General features: G+C 54.8%; 1 protein-coding gene across 1 annotated transcript; it reads left to right on the top strand.

The window, feature by feature from the left end:
* The first annotated feature begins 8,073 nt into the window (after positions 1-8,073).
* Positions 8,074-21,695, top strand: LOC147107960 (ubiquitin-conjugating enzyme E2 R2-like). The gene is made up of 5 exons (XM_086004327.1): positions 8,074-8,583; positions 15,231-15,317; positions 15,618-15,715; positions 16,055-16,189; positions 21,112-21,695. The coding sequence occupies exons 1-5, from the start codon at positions 8,410-8,412 to the stop codon at positions 21,326-21,328; spliced, it is 711 nt and encodes a 236-aa protein (XP_085860453.1). The 5' UTR covers positions 8,074-8,409; the 3' UTR covers positions 21,329-21,695.
* The last annotated feature ends 1,923 nt before the right edge of the window (positions 21,696-23,618 follow it).

Genomic DNA, 23,618 nt, shown 5'->3' with positions numbered 1-23,618 from the left:
CTGTAACTCACTCCCGGGTATCTGTTATTCTGTATATAAACCCCCTGAACAGATTCCAGCCTGTAACTCAATCCCGGGTATCTGTTATTCTATATATAAATCCCCCGAACCCCTCGATTAGATTCCAGCCTGTAACCCACTCCCGGGTATCTGTTATTCTATATATAAACCCCCTGAAACCCTCGATTAGATTCCAGCCTGTAACTCACTCCCGGGTATCTGTTATTATTCTATATATAAACCCCCTGAACCCCTCGATTAGATTCCAGCCTGTAACCCACTCCCGGGTATCTGTTATTCTATATATAAACCCCCCGAACCCCTCGATTAGATTCCAGCCTGTAACCCACTCCCGGGTATGTGTTATTCTATATATAAACCCCCCCGAACCCCTCGATTAGATTCCAGCCTGTAACTCACTCCCGGGTATCTGTTATTCTATATATAAACCCCCCTGAACCCCTCGATTAGATTCCAGCCTGTAACTCACTCCCGGGAATCTGTTATTCTATATATAAACCCCCCGAACCCCTCGATTAGATTCCAGCCTGTAACTCACTCCCGGGTATCTGTTATTCTATATATAAACCCCCGAACCCCTCGATTAGATTCCAGCCTGTAACTCACTCCCGGGTATCTGTTATTCTATATATAAATCCCCCGAACCCCTCGATTAGATTCCAGCCTGTAACCCACTCCCGGGTATCTGTTATTCTATATATAAACCCCCTGAACCCCTCGATTAGATTCCAGCCTGTAACTCACTCCCGGGTATCTGTTATTCTATATATAAACCCCCTGAACCCCTCGATTAGATTCCAGTCAGTAACTCACTCCCGGGTATCTGTTATTCTATATATAAACCCCCCGAACCCCTCGATTAGATTCCAGCCTGTAACTCACTCCCGGGTATCTGTTATTCTATATATAAACCCCCCGAACCCCTCGATTAGATTCCAGCCTGTAACTCACTCCGGGGTATCAGTTATTCTATATATAAACCCCCCGATTAGATTCCAGCTTGTAACTCACTCCCGGGTATCTGTTGTTCTATATATAAACCCCTCGATTAGATTCCAGCCTGTAACTCACTCCCGGGTATCTGTTATTCTATATATAAACCCCCCCTGAACCCCTCGATTAGATTCCAGCCTGTAACTCAGTCCCGGGTATCTGTTATTCTATATATAAACCCCCCGAACCCCTCGATTAGATTCCAGCCTGTAACTCACTCCCGGGTATCTGTTATTCTATATATAAACCCCCGAACCCCTCGATTAGATTCCAGCCTGTAACTCACTCCCGGGTATCTGTTATTCTATATATAAACCCCTCGAACCCCTCAATTAGATTCCAGCCTGTAACTCACTCCCGGGTATCTGTTATTCTATATATAAACCCCCCAAACCCCTCGATTAGATTCCAGCCTGTAACTCACTCCCGGGTATCTGTTATTATTCTATATATAAACCCCCCGAACCCCTCGATTAGATTCCAGCCTGTAACTCACTCCCGGGTATCTGTTATTCTATATATAAACCCCCGAACCCCTCGATTAGATTCCAGCCTGTAACTCACTCCCGGGTATCTGTTATTCTATATATAAACCCCCTGAACCCCTTGATTAGATTCCAACCTGTAACTCAATCCCGGGTATCTGTTATTCTGTATATAAATCCCCCGAACCCCTCGATTAGATTCCAGCCTGTAACTCACTCCCGGATATCTTATTATTCTATATATAAACCCCCCGAACCCCTCGATTAGATTCCAGCCTGTAACCCACTCCCGGGTATCTGTTATTCTATATATAAACCCCCCGAACCCCTCGATTAGATTTCAGCCTGTAACTCACTCCCGGGTATCTGTTATTATTCTATATATAAACCCCCTGAACCCCTCGATTAGATTCCAGCCTGTAACTCACTCCCGGGTATCTGTTATTCTATATATAAACCCCCCGAACCCCACGATTAGATTCCAGCCTGTAACTCACTCCCGGGTATCTGTTATCTGTTATTCTGTATATAAATCCCCCGAACCCCTCGATTAGATTCCAGCCTGTAACTCACTCCCGGATATCTTATTATTCTATATATAAACCCCCCGAACCCCTCGATTAGATTCCAGCCTGTAACCCACTCCCGGGTATCTGTTATTCTATATATAAACCCCCCGAACCCCTCGATTAGATTTCAGCCTGTAACTCACTCCCGGGTATCTGTTATTATTCTATATATAAACCCCCTGAACCCCTCGATTAGATTCCAGCCTGTAACTCACTCCCGGGTATCTGTTATTCTATATATAAACCCCCCGAACCCCACGATTAGATTCCAGCCTGTAACTCACTCCCGGGTATCTGTTATCTGTTATTCTATATATAAACCCCCCGAACCCCTCGATTACATTCCAGCCTGTAACTCACTCCGGGGTATCTGTTATTCTATATATAAACCCCCCGAACCCCTCGATTTGATTCCAGCCTGTAACTCACTTCCGGGTATGTGTTATTCTATATATAAACCCCCCGAACCTCTCGATTAGATTCCAGCCTGTAACTCACTCCCGGGTACCTGTTATTCTATATATAAACCCCCCTGAACCCCTCGATTAGATTCCAGCCTGTAACTCACTCCCGGGTATGTGTTATTCTATTTATAAACCCCCCGAACCCCTCGATTAGATTCCAGCCTGTAACTCACTCCCGGGTACCTGTTATTCTATATATAAATCCCCCGAACCCCTCGATTAGATTCCAGCCTGTAACTCACTCCTGGGTATCTGTTATTCTATATATAAACCCCCCGAACCCCTCGATTAGATTCCAGCCTGTAACTCACTCCCGGGTATCTGTTATTCTATATATAAACCCCCCGAACCTCTCGATTAGATTCCAGCCTGTAACTCACTCCCGGGTATCTGTTATTATTCTATATATAAACCCCCTGAACCCCTCGATTAGATTCCAGCCTGTAACCCACTCCCGGGTATCTGTTATTCTATATATAAACCCCCCGAACCCCTCGATTAGATTCCAGCCTGTAACTCACTCCCGGGTATCTGTTATTCTATATATAAACCCCCGAACCCCCCGATTAGATTCCAGCCTGTAACTCACTCCCAGGTATCTGTTATTCTATATATAAACCCCCTGAACCCCTTGATTAGATTCCAGCCTGTAACTCACTCCCGGGTATCTGTTATTCTATATATAAACCCCCCGAACCCCTCGATTAGATTCCAGCCTGTAACTCACTCCCGGGTATCTGTTATTCTATATGTAAACCCCCCGAACCCCTCGATTAGATTCCAGCCTGTAACTCACTTCCGGGTATCTGTTATTATTCTATATATAAACCCCCGAACACCTCGATTAGATTCCAGCCTGTAACCCACTCCCGGGGATCTGTTATTCTATCTATAAACCCCCCGAACCCCTCGATTAGATTCCAGCCTGTAACTCACTCCCGGGTATCTGTTATTCTATATATAAACCCCCCGAACCCCTCGATTAGATTCCAGCCTGTAACTCACTCCGGGGTATCTGTTATTCTATATATAAACCCCCCGAACCCCTCGATTAGATTCCAGCCTGTAACTCACTCCCGGGTATGTGTTATTCTATATATAAACCCCCCGAACCCCTCGATTAGATTCCAGCCTGTAACTCACTCCCGGGTATCTGTTATTCTATATATAAACCCCCCGAACCCCCCGATTAGATTCCAGCCTGTAACTCACTCCCGGGTATCTGTTATTCTATATATAAACCCCTCGAACCCCTCGATTAGATTCCAGTCAGTAACTCACTCCCGGGTATCTGTTATTCTATATATAAACCCCCCGAACCCCTCGATTAGATTCCAGCCTGTAACTCACTCCCGGGTATCTGTTATTCTATATATAAACCCCCCGAACCCCTCGATTAGATTCCAGCCTGTAACTCACTCCGGGGTATCTGTTATTCTATATATGAACCCCTCGATTAGATTCCAGCCTGTAACTCACTCCTGGGTATCTGTTATTCTATATATAAACCCCTCGATTAGATTCCAGCCTGTAACTCACTCCCGGGTATCTGTTATTCTATATTTCAACCCCTCCCGAACCCCCCGATTAGATTCCAGCCTGTAACTCACTCCCGGGTATCTGTTATTCTATATATAAACCCCCCGAACCCCTCGATTAGATTCCAGCCTGTAACTCACTCCCGGGTATCTGTTATTCTATATATAAACCCCCGAACCCCTCGATTAGATTCCAGCCTGTAACTCACTCCCGGGTATCTGTTATTCTATATATAAACCCCCCGAACCCCTCGATTAGATTCCAGCCTGTAATTCACTCCCGGGTATCTGTTATTCTAGATATAAAACACATTTATTGTCCATATTTATTGGATTTATATTTGAAAAGGAATCATTTGCAGGGATATGTGGAACGAGCAGGGAGTGGGATTATTTGGATCGCTCTTTCAGAGAGCCAGCACGGGTTGGATGGGCTGAGTGGTCTCCCAGTTAATTCTCAGCGAGAGAAACTACAGCTCCCAGAAGCAAAATACTGCGGATGCTGGAAATCTGAAATAAAAACAGACAATGCTGGAAATACTCAGCAGGTCAGGCAGCGTCTGTGGAGAGAGAAACAGAGTTAACGTTTCAGGTCGAAACCCTTCGTCAGAACTGGAAAAGGTTAGGGATGGAGCAGGTTTTTAAGCAAGTGTAGGGGCAGGGAAAGGGGGGGAGGGGAGGAAAGAACAAAAGGGAAGGTCTGTGATAGGCTGGAAGGTAGGAGAGATTGAGAGACAAAAAGGGATGATGGTGCGAGGCAAAAGGAGATGGTAATGGGACAAGTTAAGAAACAAGATGGCTTTAGATTAAGTGTAAATGGCACAGAATGAAAGACAGTTGCCATGTGAGAGAGAGAAAAAACGGAAAAAAAAGATCGGGGCCGAGGTTATGGTCTGAAATTGTTGAACTCGATGTTGAGTCCGGAAGGCTGCAAAGTGCCTAATCGGAAGATGAGGTGCTGTTCCTCGAGCTTACGTTGAGCTTCATTGGAACAATGCAAGAGGCCGAGGACGGTGAGGTCCGAGTGGGAGTGGAGCGGAGAATTAAAGTGACAGGCGACCGGAAGCTCGGGGTCACCCTTACGGACTGAACGGAGGTGTTCCGCAAAGCGGTCACCCCAATGTAGAGGAGACCACATCGTGAGCAGCGAATACAGTGCACTAGATTGCAAGAAGTACAAGTAAATCGCTGTTTCACTTGGAAGGAGTGTTTGGGGCCCTGGACAGCGGGAAGGGAGGAGGTAAAAGGGCAGGTGTTGCATCTCCTGCGCTTGCACGGGAAGGTGCCGGGCGAAGGGGAAGGGCTGTTGGGGGTGATAGAGGAGTGGACCAGGGTGTCGCGGAGGGAGCGGTCCCTTCGGAATGCTGAAAGGGGAGGCGAGGGGAAGATTAGTTTGGTGGTGGGATCATGCTGGAGGTGGTGGAAATGGCAGATGCTGGTGGGGTGAAAGGTGAGGACAAGGGGAACATTATCATCAATCCGGGAGGGAGAGGAAGGGGTGAGAGCAGAAGTGCGGGAGGTAGAATGGACACGGTCGAGGGCCGTGTCAACCACAGTAGAAGGGAATCCTCGGTTGAGGAAAAAGGAAGACATGTTGGAAGCACTGGTATGGAAGGTGGCATCGTCGGAGCAGATGCGGCGGAGACTGAGAAACTGGGAGAATGGAATAGAGTCCTTACTGGAAGCGAGGTGGGAGGAAGTGTAGTCCAGGTAGCTGTGGGAGTTGGTGGGCTTGTAGTAAATGTTTGTCAATAGCCTATCCCCAGAGATGGAGACAGAGATTCAAGGAAGGGAAGAGTCGGATATGGACCATGTGATCGACCCTTCCCTCACCTTCACATGGTCCATCTCCGACTCTTCCCTTCCTCAACTTCTCTGTCTCCAACACCCCTTCCCCCGGCACCTTTCTGTGCAAGCGCAGGAGATTCAACACCTGCCCTTTTACCTCCTCCCTTCCCACCGTCCAGGGCCCCAAACACCCCTTCCAGGTGAAACAGCGATTTACTTGTACTTCCTGCAATCTAGTATACTGTATTCGCTGCTCACGATGCGGTCTCCTCTACATTGGAGAGACCAAACGCAGATTGGGTGGCCGCTTTGCGGAACACCTCTGTTCAGTCCGTAAGGGTGACCCTGAGCTTCCGGTCACCTATCACTTTAATTCACTGCTTCACTCCCACCTCATCCTTAAACACTGCTCCAATGAAGCTCAATGTAAGCTCGAGGAACAATTTCAGTCCATAACCTCGGCCCCATCATGTTCTCTCACATGGCAGCTGTTGATGATTCTGCCATTGTCATTTACACTTCATCGAGAGCCGTCTTTTGTTTCTTAACTTGTCCCATTACATAGAAACATAGAAGATAGGAGCAGGAGTAGGCCATTCGGCCCCTCGAGCCTGTTCCGCCATTCAATGCGATCATGGCTGATCATCCAAATTCAGCACCCTGTCCCTGCCTTCTCCCCATATCCCTTGATCCCTTTAGCCTTAAGAAATATATCCAACTCCTTCTTGAATATATTTAATGAATTGGCCTCAACTGCCTTCTGTGGTAGAGAATTCCACAGGTTCACCACTCTCTGGGTGAAGAAATTCCTCCTCATCTCAGTCCTAAATGGCCTACCTCTTATCCTTAGACTGTGACCCCTGGTTCTGGACTCCCCGACCATCGGGAACATCCTTCCTGCATCTAGTCTGTCCCCGCTCATTCTTCTAAACTCGTGAGTATAAGCCCAATCGACACAATCTCTCCTCATACGTCATTTCTGCCATCCCAGGTATCAGTCTGGTGAATCTTCGCTGCACTCCCTCCATGGCAAGAACATCCTTTCTCAAATAGGGCAACCAAAACTGCACACAATACTGAAGGTGTGGTCTCACCAAGGCCCTGTACAACTGCAGCAAGACATCCTTGTTCCTGTACTCGAACCCTCTTGCTATGAAGGCCAACATACCATTTGCCTTCTTAACCGCCTGCTGCTCCTGCATGCTTAACTTCAGTGACTGGTGCACAAGGACACCCAGGTCTCGTTGCACTTCCCCTTCTCCCAATCTATTGCTGTTCAGATAATAATCTGCCTTCCTGTTTTTGCCACCAAAGTGGATAACCTCACATTTACCCACATTATACCGCATCTGCTATGCTTCTGCCCAATCACCCAACCTGTCCAAATCATTCTGGAGTTTCTCGGCATCCTCCTCACAGCACACACGCCCACCCAGCTTTGTGTCGTCTGCAAACTTGGAGATATTACATCTAGTTCCCTCGTCTAGATCATTAATATATATTGTGAATAGCTGGGGTCCAAGGACCGATCCCTACGGTACCCCACTAGTCACTGCCTGCCACTCGGAAAAAGACCCGTTTATTCCAACTCTTTGCTTTCTGTCCGCCAACCAGTTCTCTATCCAAGTCAATACCTTGCCCCCAATTCCATGTTCCTTAACTTTACACACTAATCTCTTATGCGGGACCTTATCGAAAGCCTTCTGAAAGTCCAAATACACCACATCCACTGGTTCTCCCTTATCTATTCTACCAGTTACATCCTCAAAAAACTCCAGGTATCAGTCTGGGATTCTCATCTCCTTTTTCCTTGAATGTCTCCTAATCTCTCCCGTCCTTCCATCCTATCACAGACCTTCTCTTTTATTCTTTCCCTCTCTAACTTTTCTCAGTCCTGACCCATTCACTGTTTCTCTCCACAGACGCTGCCGGACCCGCTGAGTTTTTCCAGCTTCGTCTCTTTTATTACAGCTCCCAGAATGCGGGGCACGCCGATCGCTGATTGGTGGGCCCGCGCGGCCGCCGCTCTCCCATTGGCCCGGGGCCCGGGCGGCCGTGTGATTGGTGGGTTTGCGCAGCGTTCCGCGATTGGACGGGCGGCGCTTCTGACTGGATACAGTTGTTGTTCCGCTCGCTGATTGGCTGGGCGCGGCGGGACTCGCTGATTGGACGCATTGTGATTTGCTACTCAGCGGCTGCGCGCTGATTGGCCGGCGCGGGTCACGGGGGCCTGGCTGCTGTGCGCCGATTGGCCGGCGCGGCTCCCGGGGCATTGTCCCCCCGGCGGCGACTCAACGCGGTTCCAGAGCGGGGCGGAAAGCGCCTGACCCGCGGCCCACAGCCAATCCACGTCGGGGCTCCCGGGCCTGACCCGCGGCCCACAGCCACTCCACGTCGGGGCTCCCGGGCCTGACCCGCGGCCTCGCAGCGACCCTCCAGCGGGACCCGAGCGCCTCCCACACCGACACCCCCGACTCCCCACCCCGGACCCCGGCCTCGCCTCTCTCAGTGGCCGCGGCCCCGGCCTCGCCTCCCCCGGGCCCGGGCGGCCATGGCCCAGCAGGGCAGCAGCTCGCAGAAGGCGCTGATGTTGGAGCTGAAGAGCCTCCAGGAGGAGCCGGTCGAGGGTTTCCGCATCGCCCTGGTGGACGAGTCCGACCTCTACAACTGGGAGGTGGCCATCTTCGGGCCGCCCAACACCCACTACGAGGGCGGCTACTTCAAGGTGAGGCCTGGGGCCTGGGGCTCGGGTCTGGGGTCCCCGGGGTCCAGTGGAGGGGGGTTCGGGAGTTGGGCTCGGCTCCGTGGCCCCCCAGTAACCCGCGGAGAGGCCCGGGGGAGGCTTGGCGAGTCCGGGAGCTGCGGAGCTCGGAGGGCCGGAGTCGGGGCGGGGAGACCGGCCGCTGGGTGCGGGGCGGACACGCTCTCTGGGGGAGGCCCGGGTCCGCCACCTGCCTGTTTCCTCCATTCGGACTGTTTTTAAATTTGTGCCAAATCTTTTCTCAGATTTTCCTGTAATCCGGACTCGCTCCGCCATTGGCGGCCGTGCCTTCAGCCGCCGGGGCCCCGAGCTCTGCAATTCCCTCCCTGAGTCTCTCTCCTCCTGTGAGACGCTCCTTAAAACCCACCGCTTCGACCCAGCTTCTGGTCGCCCGGCCCAATATCTCCGTCTGTGGCTCGGGTCAAATTTTGTTTGATAATCGCTCCCGTGAAGCACCTTGGGACGTTTCATTACCTTAAAGGCGCTATATAAATGCAAGTTGTTGATTCACCTGGTTGGGTGTCCAGTTTGCCCGCGTCCCATTGCCGGGGGTCCGACCTGCGCCTCGGCCCCCCAAACACATCTGGGGCCAGGACAGGAAATTGTATCATAAGCACTGTGGCAATGGGATTAGACTGAAGTTCAGGGGGCGAGGAGGGGGAGGGTGCGGGCTGTGGATCAGACTCTGGGGGTAGGTTGGGGCTGTGGCAAGCTGCAGGCGGAGTGTGCACGCTGGGCCCCTGACACTGGCTTCCAGAGGCAGCTGGTGAGGGAGTGGAAAGCAGCTGCCCGTGCGGCGCGCAGACCACTTCGCTCCCTGTGGAATGAATGCTGATCTAACTTGCTCACTGTGAACGGTAGCACAGTGGTAATGTCACTGGGCTAGTAATCCAGAGGCCTGGATTAATGATCCAGAGACATGAGTTCAAATCCCACCACGGCAGCTGGGGAATTTAAATTCAGTTAATGAAATAAATCTGGAATAAAAAGCTAGTATCAGTAATGGTGACCATGAAACTACCGGATTATGGTTCACTGATGTCTTTTAGGGAAGGAAATCTGCAGTCCTTACCCGGTCTGGCCGATATGTGACTCCAGACCCACGGCAATGTGGTTGCCTCTTAACTGCCCTCTGAAATGGCCCAGCGAGCCACTCAGTTGTAACAAACCACTACAAAAAACAATAAGAATAAAACCGGACAGACCACCCGGCATCGACCTCGGCACCACTACAGACACGGCAACGGCACACCCAGCCCAGTCCACCCTGCAAAGTCCTCCTCACCAACATCTGGGGACTTGTGCCAAAATTGGGAGAGCTGTCCCACAGACTAGTCAAGCAACAGCCCGACATAGTCATACTCACAGAATTTCAGACAATGTCCCACCGGCAGGACAGACCCACCAGAGGTGGCAGCACAGTGGTACAGTCGGGAAGGAGTGGCCCTGGGAGTCCTCAACATTGACTCATTGAACAACATGAACATTGAAGTCTCATGGCTTCAGGTCAAGCATGGGCAAGGAAACCTCCTGCTGATTACCACCTACCGCCCTCCCTCAGCTGATGAATCAGTACTCCTCCATGTTGAACACCACTTGGAAGAAGCACTGAGAGTAGCAAGGGCACAGAATGTACTCTGGGTGGGGGACTTCAATGTCCATCACCAAGAGTGGCTCGGTAGCACCACTACTGGCCAAGTCCTGAAGGACATAACTGCCAGTCTGGGCCTGCGACAGGTGGAGAGAGAACCAACACGAGGGAAAAAACCTATTTGATCTCGTCCTCACCAATCTACCTGTCGCAGATGCATCTGTCCATGACAGTATTGGTAGGAGTGACCACCACACAGTCATTGTGGAGCCGAAATCCCGTCTTCACACTGAGGCCTGCTCCTAAGGTCCCCACCATCACAGAAGCCAATTCAATTCACTCCATGTGATATCAAGGAACGGCTGAGCACACTGGATACAGCAGAGGCTATGGGCCCCGATAACATTCCGGCTATTGTGCTGAAGACTTGTGCTCCAGAACTAGCCGCGCCTCTAGCCAAGCTGTTCCAGTACAGCTACAACACTGGCATCTACCTGACAATTTGGAAAACTGCCCAGGTATGTCCTGTCCACAAAAAGCAGGACAAATTCAATCCGGCCAATTACCGCCCCATCAGTCTACTCTCAATCATCAGTAAAGTGATGGAAGGTGCCATCGACAGTGCTATCAAGCAGCACTTACCAATAACCTGCTCACATGCCCAGTTTGGGTTCCGCCAAGACCACGTGGCTCCCAACCTCATTACAGCCTTGGTCCAAACATGGACAAAGGAGCTGAGAGTGACTGCCCTTGACATCAAGGCAACATTTGACCGAGTGTGGCATCAATGAGCCTTAGTAAAACTGAAGTCAATGGGACTTGGGGAAACTCTCCACTGGCTAGAGTCATACCTAGCACAAAGGAAGATGGTTGTGGTCGTTGGAGGTCAATCATCACAGCCCCAGGACATTGCTGCAGGAGTTCCTCAGGGCAGTGTCCTAGGCCCAACCATCTTCAGCTGCTTCATCAATGACCTTCCCTCCATTATAAGGTCAGAAGTTGGGATGTTCGCTGATGACTGCAGTGTTCAGTGCCATTCGCAACTCCTCAGATAATGAAGCAGTCCATGCCCGCATGCAACAAGACCTGGACGATAAGTGACAGGTAACATTCGCACCACAGATGTACCAGGCAATGACTATCTCCAACAAACGAGCATCTAACCACCGCCCTTTGACATTCAACGGCATTACCATTGCCGAATCCCCCACCATCAACATCCTGGGGGGTCACCATTGACCAGAAACTTAACTGGACCAGCCACACACATACTGTGGCAACAAAAACAGGTTAGAAGCTGGGTATTCTGTGGCGAGTGTCTCACCTCCTGACTCCCCAAAGCCTTTCCACCATCTACAAGGCACAAGTCGGGAGTGTGATGGAATACTCTCCACTTGCCTGGATGAGTGCAGCTCCAACAACACTCAAGAAGCTCGACACCATCCAGGACAAAGCAGCCCGCTTGATTGGCACCCCATCCACCACCTTAAACATTCACTCCCTCCACCACCGGCGTCCCATGGCTGCAGTGTGTACCATCTACAAGATGCACTGCAGCAACTCGCCAAGGCTTCTTCAACAGCACCTCCCAAACCCGCGACCTCTTCCACCTAGAAGGACCAGGGCAGCAGGCGCATGGGAACACCACCACCTCCAAGTCACACACCATCCTGACTTGGAAGTATATCGCCGATCCTTCATCGTCGCTGGGTCAAAATCCTGGAACTCTCTCCCTACCAGCACTGTGGGAGCACCTTCACCACACGGACTGCAGCGGTTCAAGAAGGCGGCTCACCACCACCTTCTCCAGGGTGACTAGGGATGGGCAATAAATACCGGCCGTGCCAGCGACGCTCACATCGCATAAACGGAAAAAAAAATTGAGCAGGATTGAAAAAAATGTGAGTGATCTTTATAGTAGGGAGATGGATCACTTCACCAATCTGGGAGTGAGGGGATGTGCAAAGAAAGACTTGCATTTCTCCAGCGCCTTTCACGGCCTCGGGACGTCCCAAAGCGCTTTACAGCCAATGAAGTACTTTTCCATGGTAGTCACTGTTGTAATGTAGGAAACGTGGCCGCCAATTTGCGCACAGCAAGCTCCCACAAACAGCAATGACCAGATAATGTTTTCTTCGTGATATTGGTTCAGGGATAAATATGGGCCTAGGACACTTGCATAAGAACATAAGAAATAGGAGCAGGAGTAGGCCAATCGGCCCCTCGAGCCTGCTCCGCCATTCAATAAGATCATGGCTGATCTGATCCTAACCGCCAATCCACTATCACAGAACCATCTCCTGAATCTAACAGAATCAGACACACGAAACAGGAGCAGGATCAGGCTACACGGCCCCTGGGCCTGCTCCGCTACCCACAGGGCCATGACCGATCCGAACCTAGACTCGTCCAAATTCTTGCCCGCTCCCCGTAACCCTTCATTCCCTTAGCTTGGGAGAACTCCCCCGCTCCTCTTTAAATACTGGCTGTGGGATCTTTTAAATCCACCCGAGAGGGAAGATGGGTCCTCGGTTTAACATCTCGTCCAAAAGACCGCCCCTCCGACAGTGCAGCGCTCCCTCAGTACTGCACCTCCGACAGTGCGGCGCTCCCTCAGTACTGCCCCTCCGACCGTGCGGCGCTCCCTCAGTACCGCCCCTCCGACAGTGCGGCGCTCCCTCAGTACCGCCCCTCCGACAGTGCGGCGCTCCCTCAGTACCGCCCCTCCGACAGTGCGGCGCTCCCTCAGTACCGCCCCTCCGACAGTGCGGCGCTCCCTCAGTACCGCCCCTCCGACAGTGCGGCGCTCCCTCAGTACCGCCCCTCCGACAGTGCGGCGCTCCCTCAGTACCGCCCCTCCGACAGTGCGGCGCTCCCTCAGTACCGCCCCTCCGACAGTGCGGCGCTCCCTCAGTACCGCCCCTCCGACAGTGCGGCGCTCCCTCAGTACCGCCCCTCCGACAGTGCGGCGCTCCCTCAGTACCGCCCCTCCGACAGTGCGGCGCTCCCTCAGTACTGCCCCTCCCACAGTGCGGCGCTCCCTCAGTACCGCCCCTCCCACAGTGCGGCGCTCCCTCAGTACCGCCCCTCCGACAGTGCGGCGCTCCCTCAGTACCGCCCCTCCGACAGTGCGGCGCTCCCTCAGTACAGCCCCTCCCACAGTGCGGCGCTCCCTCAGTACCGCCCCTCTGACAGTGCGGCGCTCCCTCAGTACCGCCCCTCTGACAGTGCGGCGCTGTGTTGGGATTTTGCTGGGCGCTCTGTGTCCACGGTTTGACTCCGCGCTGAGGCAGCGCACGCTCAAGTGGTTGGTCTGTTTCTAATTCTGCTTCACTCCTGTTTTACCCGCTCCTTGTTTCTGTTCTCCACCGTTCGTTCGGGATGTGCAGCCGGAGAGCGGCTACACTGCCGACTGTTTGGAGGCGTTTTGTCAGATGGGTGCAGGGAGTTTTGCACCGTGGCTCTGAGTTGCACTGTGTGAGGGGCAGGGGGAGTCCAGTGCCCACTGGTACCTCCCTCATCACCCGTGAGCTTTGACAGCGATTGTTGACTGTTCAACTAAGGGGGGCATCACATCACTGCACTCCATCCTGTCCTTGTCTGTTGTCGGTGTGACGCACACTTCCTGGCAAGTGTTCAACAGACTCTTGGCTCTCCCCCCCCCCCCCCCCCTCCCCCTCCCCCCTCGCGAGCAGCGGGAGGCAGTCATTGGCTGGATTGTAAAAGCTTGTCGGTTTTTGCAGGATCGTGCGAGGGACTGCCCCCTCCCGGTGAGTGGAGGAATGGGCGGAGATCGGGGGCGGGGATCTGTGCTTCCTGCAGTCGCATCAACACCCAGCTCCCGGTCAGGTCTGTGCGAAGCTCACAGTCCGTGTGTTTGTATCCGAGTTTCTTGTTTGTTTCGGGCTGGGTGTGAAGGGGACAGGGGGAGGGTAGAACCTGTTGGAACATCGTACCTGGGAGGTGCCTAGGATTCACCCCCCCCTCCTCTCCTCGGACTGAGCGAGTACATCTGCAGACTGCTTCCAAAGGATTTATCCTCAATCAGCAGCACTAAATTATCAATCACATTGCTGGGGATTCTGCAGGGCCCAGAGGATGGGAGGGAGGGTGGCAGGGGGTCCTCGGGAGGGAGGGTGGCAGGGGGTCCTCGGGAGGGAGGGTGGCAGGGGGTCCTCGGGAGGGAGGGTGGCAGGGGGTCCTCGGGCGGGAGGTTGGCAGGGGGTCCTCGGGAGGGGGGGTGGCAGGGGGTCCTCGGGAGGGGGGGTGGCAGGGGGTCCTCGGGAGGGAGGGTGGCAGGGGGTCCTCGGGCGAGGGGTGGCAGGGGGTCCTCGGGAGGGGGGGTGGCAGGGGGTCCTCGGGAAGGGGGGTGGCAGGGGGTCCTCGGGAGGGAGGGTGGCAGGGGGTCCTCGGGAGGGAGGGTGGCAGGGGGTCCTCGGGCGAGGGGTGGCAGGGGGTCCTCGGGAGGGAGGGTGGCAGGGGGTCCTCGGGAGGGAGGGTGGCAGGGGGTCCTCGGGAGGGAGGGTGGCAGGGGGTCCTCGGGAGGGAGGGTGGCAGGGGGTCCTCGGGAGGGAGGGTGGCAGGGGGTCCTCGGGAGGGAGGGTGGCAGGGGGTCCTCGGGAGGGAGGGTGGCAGGGGGTCCTCGGGAGGGAGGGTGGCAGGGGGTCCTCGGGAGGGAGGGTGGCAGGGGGTCCTCGGGAGGGAGGGTGGCAGGGGGTCCTCGGGAGGGAGGGTGGCAGGGGGTCCTCGGGAGGGAGGGTGGCAGGGGGTCCTCGGGAGGGAGGGTGGCAGGGGGTCCTCGGGAGGGAGGGTGGCAGGGGGTCCTCGGGCGAGGGGTGGCAGGGGGTCCTCGGGAGGGAGGGTGGCAGGGGGTCCTCGGGAGGGTGGCAGGGGGTCCTCGGGAGGGAGGGTGGCAGGGGCTCCTCGGGCGAGGGGTGGCAGGGGGTCCTCGGGCGAGGGGTGATGTTGCTGCCCCCTGCTCCCACCTCCTCTAACCGCTGCCGTTTGCTTCCTCTGTCAGGCACAGCTGACGTTCCCCATGGATTATCCGTACTCGCCACCAGCGTTCCGCTTCCTCACCAAAATGTGGCATCCGAATATCTACGAGGTAAGATTAATCCTGGGAGCAGGGAGTGTGGGGGGAGCGGGGAGTTCGGGGGGAGCAGGGAGCGCTGGGTTTAACGGGGCTGGGGTGTAGTCGGGCCACTCTCTGGGGGGGCTTTGGCCAGCTGGGCTCAGTATAGAGCAGGGTACTGGGGCTTAAACCCCTCGGGGGTTTTAACTGGGGTTTGTGGTTCAGCAGCCGCTCCTGCGATGGTTGGGGTGCTGTGTGGGTTCGGGGGGGGGGTCTGAGCTCGGTCCCGTGTGCTCTGGTTTGGGGATAATCTCTCTCCCACTTCTCCTGCAGAATGGGGACGTGTGTATTTCAATTCTGCATCCACCGGTCGATGACCCACAGAGCGGAGAGCTCCCGTCCGAGCGATGGAATCCCACCCAGAACGTCAGGTACAGAGCTCTGCGAATCAGAGAGAGCAGCTCCGCCAAATCCTGCTTTAAATCGAGCCCGTGCTTTCTGCTGTTTGTGCAATCCTCCTTCTCCCCGAACCTTCCCTTTCCTGGCCGGCCCCGTCTCCCCCCCCCGCCTGCGGCCGCCCCCCCCCCCCCCCCCCGCCTGCGGCCGGCCCCGTCTCTTTCCCCCCCCCCCGGCCTGCGGCCGGCCCCGTCTCTTTCCCCCCCCCCCGCCTGCGGCCGGCCCCGTCTCTCTTTCCCCCCCCCCCCCCCCCCCCCCGCCTGCGGCCGGCCCCGTCTCCCCGCCTGTAACTCTCTTCCTGATTCCCAATATAGGACGATTCTCCTCAGTGTCATCTCGCTGCTGAATGAGCCGAACACTTTTTCTCCTGCTAATGTGGATGCTTCCGTGATGTTCCGGAAATGGCGAGACAGCAAAGGAAAGGATCGAGAGTATGCAGAGATTATTAGGTGAGTCTGGACTGCTTACGCTGTCTGATAAATACCATCCCTGTGCTACCCGGACCTTGGGAGCCGTGATTATGTATCGGAGCTGGGGGCGGAGGGGTGTGGGTATCTGAGGGTACGCGATGGGGTGTCAGTTCGGAGCGCTGCGCTGGCCTGTCGAGCAGTGCCCAGTGATGGCGGTGTTGAGTGGAGAGATGAGCTGATTTAGACAGCAGGCGTCACTCTCCAACTGAAACTAATCAAATGGGCACGGCCCAGGCTGACTGAAGCAGAGGAAAGGACGGAAGCCGGTGATCCACGCGCTCCCGGTCACTGCCTCGGGAACAGTGAAAGGGGGAAAAGTTGAGCTTCAAAACCAGAGGGAAATTGTGGGTGGGGAATTGTTCCGGGGGCAGGAGTCGGGAGAGTGGGGGTAATGGGTCTGTACACCAGCTGGCAGGATGTGAGCAGTGGTCATGTCTCCCAGGAATCTGTACTGGGGCCTCAGCTTTTCACTATAAAGGAATAGAGAGTCGTGTATCCAAGTTTGCTGATGACAGTAAGTTAGGAGGCTCAGTAACTAGTGTAGACAGGAGCAGAAAGTTGCAAAGGGACATTGATCGATTCAGTGAGTGGGTGAAACTCTGGCAGCTGGAGTTCAATGTGGGCAAAGCCTGAGGTCACCCACTGTGGACCCAAGAAAGATCGATCAGAGTATTTTCTAAATTCTATATGTTGAGAATTAGGAGCAAGAGTCGGCCATTCAGCCCTTCGAGCCTGCTCCGCATTCAATAAAAAGAAAGGCTTGCATTTCTATAGCGCCTGTCACAGCCTCTGACGTCCCAAAGCGCTTTACAGTCAATGAAGCTCTTTTTGAAGTGTCATCACTGTTGGAATGTTCCAGTAATTGGTCCTCACAGACCATGGCTGACCTTTGACTTCAACTCCGCCTTCCTGCCCCACCCCCCATATCCCTTGATCCCCCTTGAATCCAAAATATCGATCTCTGTCTTGAATATACTCAACGACTGAGCCTCCACAGCCCTCTGGGGCAGAGAATTCCAAAGATTCACCACCCGCTGAGGGAAGAAATTTCTCCTCATCTCAGTCCTAAATGGCCGACCCCTTATCCTGAGACTGTGACCCCTGGTTCTAGACTCCCCAGCTAGGGGAAACATCCTCTCTACATCTACCCTGTCAAGCCCTGTAAGAATTTTGTATGTTTCAATGAGATCACCTCTCATTCTTCTAAACTCCAGAGAATATAGGCCCAGTCTACTCAATCTCTCCTCATAGGACAATCCCCCCATCCCAGGAATCAGTCTGGTGAACCTTCGTTGCACTCCCTCTATGGCAAGTATATCCTTCCTAGGAACTGTGGGGGAGCCGAGAGATTTAGGGGTCCAGGTACAGGAATCACTAAAAGCTGGTGGACAGGTACAAAAACTAATGAAAAAGGCGAATGGAATGTTGGTCTTTATCTCGAGGGGACTGAATACAGTGGGGAGGAAGTGAAGCTTCTGTTGTACCGAGCTCTGGTCAGACCCCCTCTGGACACTGGGGTCAGTTCTGGGCCCCGCCCCTCGGAAGGATATATCGGCCTCGGAGGGGGGGCAGCGCAACTTCACCAGAATGATACCGGGGCTGAAAGGGTTACATTCCGAGGCCAGGTTGCACAGACTGGGCTTGTATTCCCTCGAGTTTAGAAGATTAAGGGGTGATCTGATCGAGGTGTTTAAGATGATTAAAGGAGTTGATGGGCTCGATCGAGAGAAACTATTTCTTCTGGTGGGGGGAGTCCAGAACAAGGGGGCAGAACCTTAAAATTAGAGCCAGGCCGTTCAGGGGTGATGTCAGGAAGCACTTCTTCACACAAAGCGTGGTGGAAATCTGGAACACTCTCTCCTCCCCCCACCCCACCACCCCCCGCCCCCGCCCCCAAAAAGCTGTTGAGGCTGGGGGTCAATTGAAAATTTCAAGACTGAGATTGATCGCTATTTATTCGGTAAGGGTATCGAGGGTCAGGGAGCAAGGCGGGGAGATGGAGTTGAGATACAGATCAGCTGCGATCTGGCTGAATGGAGGAACAGGCTCGAGGGGCTGAATGGTCTCCGGCTCCTACGATCTGTTGCAGGAAAGCCGTTCGTGGGGATTTTCCCCACCTATCCCGCAGGGGACCTGGGTTCAATTTCCTGACGGGAAGGGTGAGGCTGTTTTGCAGGGCTGGGGATTTCAGTTCCTCCCGCCCCCTTCCCCCAACAATGGTTTCTTCCTGTTCCTATGGGGTCACCATTCAGCCTCTCGGGCTCGTTCCGGAGTCCCTGAGCCTCCCCACCTCCCTCCCCCCCCTTCTCTTCCAAAGCAGGTTTGTCTCTTTGTTCTGGGATGAAATGGCAGTGGGATGGTGTGGGGGGTGCGGGAGTAATTCGCCCAATTGCAGCTGCAGAGTTTTGCTGATCGGTCACGGTAATGTAGGCAACACGGCGGCCAATTTGTGCACCGCAAGATCCCACAAACAGCACAGTGATGTTGACTGAGGGATAAGTATTGGCCAGGACTCCAGGGAGAACTCCCCATCTTTTCGAAATAGTGGCCGTGGGATCTTTGACGTCCACCTGAGAGAGCAGACGGGGCCTGGTTTAACGTCTCATCCGAAAGCTGGCCCCTCCGACAGTGCGGCGCTCCCTCAGTACTGCCCCTCCGACAGTGCAGCACTCCCTCAGTACTGCCCCTCCGACAGTGCGGCACTGCCCCTCTGACAGTGCGGCACTCCCTCAGTACCACCCCTCCGACAGTGCGGCACTCCCTCAGTACTGCCCCTCCGACAGTGCGGCACTCCCTCAGTACTGCCCCTCCGACAGTGCGGCACTCCCTCAGTACCGCCCCTCCGACAGTGCGGCACTCCCTCAGTACCGCCCCTCCGACAGTGCGGCACTCCCTCAGTACTGCCCCTCCGACAGTGCAGCGTTCCCTCAGTACTGCCCCTCCAACAGTGCAGCGTTCCTTCAGTACTGCCCCTCCGACTGTGGCACTCCCTCAGTACTGTCCCTCCGACAGTGCGGCACTCCCTCAGTACCGCCCCTCCGACAGTGCGGCACTCCCTCAGTACTGCCCCTCCGACAGTGCAGCGTTCCCTCAGTACTGCCCCTCCAACAGTGCAGCGTTCCTTCAGTACTGCCCCTCCGACTGTGGCACTCCCTCAGTACTGTCCCTCCGACAGTGCGGCACTCCCTCAGTACTGCCCCTCCGACAGTGTGGCGCTCCCTCAGTACTGCCCCTCCGACAGTGTGGCGCTCCCTCAGTCCTGCCCCTCCGACTGTGGCACTCCCTCAGTACTGTCCCTCCGACAGTGCGGCACTCCCTCAGTACTGTCCCTCCGACAGTGCGGCACTCCCTCAGTACTGCCCCTCTGACAGTGCGGCGCTCCCTCAGTACTGCCCCTCCGACAGGTGCGGCGCTCCCTCAGTACTGCCCCTCCGACAGTGCGGCGCTCCCTCAGTACTGCCCCTCCGACAGTGCGGCGCTCCCTCAGTACTGCCCCTCCGACAGTGCGGCGCTCCCTCAGTACTGCCCCTCCGACAGCGCAGCGCTCCCTCAGTACTGCCCCTCCGACAATGCGGTGCTCCCTCAGTACTGCCCCTCCGACAGTGCAGCGCTTCCTCAGTTCTGATGAAAGGTCATCAACCTGAAACGTTAACTCTGTTTCTCTCTCCACAGTTGCTACCTGACCTGCTGAGTATTTCCAGCATTGTCTGTTTTTACTCTCCGTACTGCACTGGGAGTGTCGGCCTAGATTATGGGGCTCGGGTCCCTGGAGTGGGGCTCCAACCCACTGATTCGGGGGTGGGAGGTGCTACCCACTGAGCCAAGGGGGGGGGGGGGGTATATTTGTCCCAATTCTTACCGAGTCGCACTGTTTGTGCCCCTCCCTCTCTTGAGGTTGAACCCGTGTCCTTCAATTCTAGAATCTGTGACAATATTAGAACCTGTTATCTGGGTTAAAAACAGACCATACCGGAAATACTCAGCAGGTCAGGCAACACCTGTGGAGAGAGAAACCGAGTTAATGTTTCAGGCCGATGACCGTTCGTCAGAACAGCTGTTACCTGGGTGTCTGGTCTCCATGTTACAGGGTGTCGAGGCACTGGGGAAGGTGCAAAACAGATTCACACGTATGCTACCAGATCTGAGAGGTTATATCTATCAAGAAAGGCTCAACAGGCGGGGGCTCTTTTCTCTAGCAAAGAGAAGGCGGAGGGGCGACCTGATCGAGGTCTTTAAAATTATGAAAGGGTTCGATAGGGTAGACGTAGAGAAGGTGCTTCCACTTGTGGGGGAGACCAGAACTAGGGGCCATCAATATAAGATCGTCACTAATAAATCCAATGGGGAATTCAGGAGAAACTTCTTTACCCAGAGAGTGGCGAGAATGTGGAACTCGCTACCACAGGGAGTGGTTGAGGGGAATAGCAGTGATACATTTAAAGGGAAGCTGGATAAACACGTGAGGGAGAAAGGAATAGAAGGATATGGTGATAGGGTGAGATGAAGAAGGGTGGGAGGAGGCTCGTGTGGAGCAGAAACACGGCACGGAGCAGTGGGGCCGAACGGCCTGTTTCTGTGCTGTCAATGGAATCATCGAATGGTCACTGCACAGGAGGAGGCCATTCGGCCTGCAAGAGCACCTCAGCTCGCCCCATTCCCGTCCCCTTTCCCCGTAGCCCTGCAAATATTTTTCCTTCAGGTACTTACCCAGTTCCCTTTGAAAGCCACGATTGAGTCTGCCTCCGCCACCCGCTCAGGCAGTGCATTCCAGATCGTAACCAGTCGCTGAGTAAAAAAGCTTTCCATCGCGCTCTGTAACTCTGCCGACGTTTGCTCGGGCGCGGTCCCGCTGGTCTGGGCCTTCGGTGAACCCGGAACCGGTTTGTTTTTGTCTTCCTCAGGAAACAGGTTTTAGCCACGAAGGCGGAGGCGGATAAGGATGGGGTGAAGGTGCCAACGACCCTGGCGGAGTACTGCGTGAAGACCCAGGCCCCGCCACACGACAACAGCTCGGACCTGCTGTACGACGACCTGTATGACGATGACATGGATGACGACGAGGATGGAGATGGTGATTATTATGACGATGACGACGACTCGGGAAACGAGGAATCGTGACCAACACCAGCCGGGAGGGGCGCCCTGCTGACCCCCGACCCCCAAACCAACCCCCCGGACCAGCAGCAGCCCTTGGGGCCCAGACCCATCCCACGGTGCGGCGCCCGCCCTCCCTACCCCAGTAAATGTATTTGGGGCTCGCGTCGCACCCAACGCTGCTCTTTGCAACAAACTTTTTCCTGCCGTGAGCCGGTGGGTGTGGGAAGGGGTTGGGAAGGGTGCGGGCGGGGGGGGCGGGGGCTTGTATTCTTGTTTCTGATGCTGTGTCAGTTTTTTTTTTGAAGTCCGATGCTGAAACATTTATGGGGCGGTGCTGCACCGCTCCATGTAATATGCTGATAAAGATTGCCTCTGGTGATACTCTCTACCCAATAGTTGGGCCCTTTCTTACCCTCGCGTGTCTTGGGGGGGGGGGGTGGTGAGGGACCAGACCCGGTTGGGAGGGGCTGTCCCTGCTCTAGGTCCCTGCTCCAGGGCCTGGCCCCGGGTTTAAGTTGTAACACTGTTTATGAAGCTGCCGATTGGGATTGTTGCGTGTTTCCTGGTGCAGCTGAGCCCCTCTGCCTCTGGGTAAACTTGTTCACCTCTAACCCCCGCCCTCGTTTCACTGCTGCGGAGGGGACTGATCTGTGGGGCGCCTCCCTCTCCCTCCCCCCTCTCCCTCTCTCCCTCCCCTCTCTCCCTCCCCCCCCTTCCTCCCCTCCCCTCCCCCCCCCCTCTCTCCCTCCCTCCCCCCCTCTCTCTCCCTCCCTCCCGCCCCCCTCTCCCTCCCTCCCCCCCTCTCTCTCTTTCCCCCCCCCCCCCACTCTCTCTCCCCCCCGCCCCCCCCCCCCCCCCCCCAAGTCGATGATTCTCTGTTCATTTCTCATCCAGTGGAAATGGTCACCGCGCTGAGCACGGTGGCGGTTGCTCAGCCTGTGAACCCGCTGCCCCCGGACCGTGCGCTGATCTTCACACCGGCCTGCTCGCGGTTGATTTGAAAGCTGGGGTTGCTGTTCACCGTCTCCCTGCGCTCCCGCTTTGCTCACTGCTGGTGTGGCAGCGCCTTCGGTCGCAGGCCTGAAGATGAAATGTTGATGATTGGGTGGGTGGGGGGATGTTGGGACGATGTGCACACGGTTAAATTTAAAGCTTGTGTTTGGTGAGCGATTTCCTTCCAGAGGAGTTCTGACGTTGAGACTGTGGTGAGTCTGTCCAGGGTCCATCACCCCTGAACCCCCCGCCTGCCTCTGGTGGCGGTGACCGAGAGGGACGGACAGTAGCTGGAGTCCTGTGAGCAGTTTGTCGATTCATTCACCCTCGGCTTTTAGAACAGCCAAGATTTGGGGGTCTTTTTATGCCTTAAAACACTTTCAAAATGATTCTCCCAGCTCGCCATCGACTCCCAGAGGGAAAGGGAACTCTCGTTACAGTCGCGCTTCAATTCTGCAACTGGGGAGAGACGGATTCAAGGGCTCCCAGTGCATGGGGCTTGGTTTATGATTCAGAAGTTAGTTAGAAAATTGGCAAATCCTGACCCATGAATTTAACAATTGAAAGTCAAAGACTCTAACTCAGTGGCCGTGGAGTTTTTGAAGGGTGCTGAGGTGTCGATTGTGGGAATGGGCTGAGCTGTGATTACCCCCCCTTGTTGAGTAGCCTGCCATTGATGTGTGTGCACAGAAAGTCCATGGGCGTGAGCTACTGGGTGAACCCCAGTGAGAGTCAGCACCTTCAGGAGAGGAGGGGACCCGTACCCCAGGGAGAGTCAGCACCTTCGGGAGAGAAATCTCTGGCTGTGGTTTGCCCGTTTCCCCTGCGGGGCAGGTGTGGCCAGGGTCCCTGTGCCGGGGAAGGGGGCAGAGTGCTATGCGGGGGGAAATACGGGTTTTAAAAAACCCCCACGCCCCTGGGTTTGTGCAACGTTTCCGGCAACAGATCTTGTGTATGGTCAGCACCCGATGTCCTGTATCACCAGACCGTGCCGGGATATCAGACACCAGGAGCCCTGGCCGCCTCGGGCGGCAGCTGCTGATTGGCTGGAGCCCGCTCTGTGCCCAAGGTCGTGCCCCACCCCGGGAAGGGAGATTCCGAGGGGGTGGGATAGTGGAATGATGGGACACTGCTCTGGCTCCCCAGGCTGGGCTGTTGGTGTGGGAGGGGTGGAAACTTCCACCATGTCGCCGTGCTCGAAACCAGTGCCTGAAAAGATTTGGTTTGTTTGGCGGGCGGGGATTCACCGGTGCCCAACACACTTCAATCGACAGGGAGCTGAGCTCTGGCACTGCCTCGCTTGTAACCTCTGGTAAAT

Source organism: Somniosus microcephalus, chromosome 13 (genome assembly GCF_052327205.1).
Source record: "Somniosus microcephalus isolate GS21.2 chromosome 13, FLI_Smic_1.0, whole genome shotgun sequence".
Classification (NCBI taxonomy): Eukaryota; Metazoa; Chordata; class Chondrichthyes; order Squaliformes; family Somniosidae; genus Somniosus; species Somniosus microcephalus.
The sequence above is the reverse complement of the archived record's forward strand: the minus strand, read 5'-3'. Positions and strand labels throughout refer to the sequence as shown.

Bases quoted from the DNA above. Each gene is read 5' to 3' on its own strand.
- LOC147107960 (XM_086004327.1), top strand. From the start codon at position 8,410: ATGGCCCAGCAGGGCAGCAGCTCGCAGAAGGCGCTGATGTTGGAGCTG. The intron at 8,584-15,230 runs GTGAGGCCTGGG...TTCCTCTGTCAG, and splicing joins ACGAGGGCGGCTACTTCAAG to GCACAGCTGACGTTCCCCAT. The intron at 15,318-15,617 runs GTAAGATTAATC...CTTCTCCTGCAG, and splicing joins GGCATCCGAATATCTACGAG to AATGGGGACGTGTGTATTTC.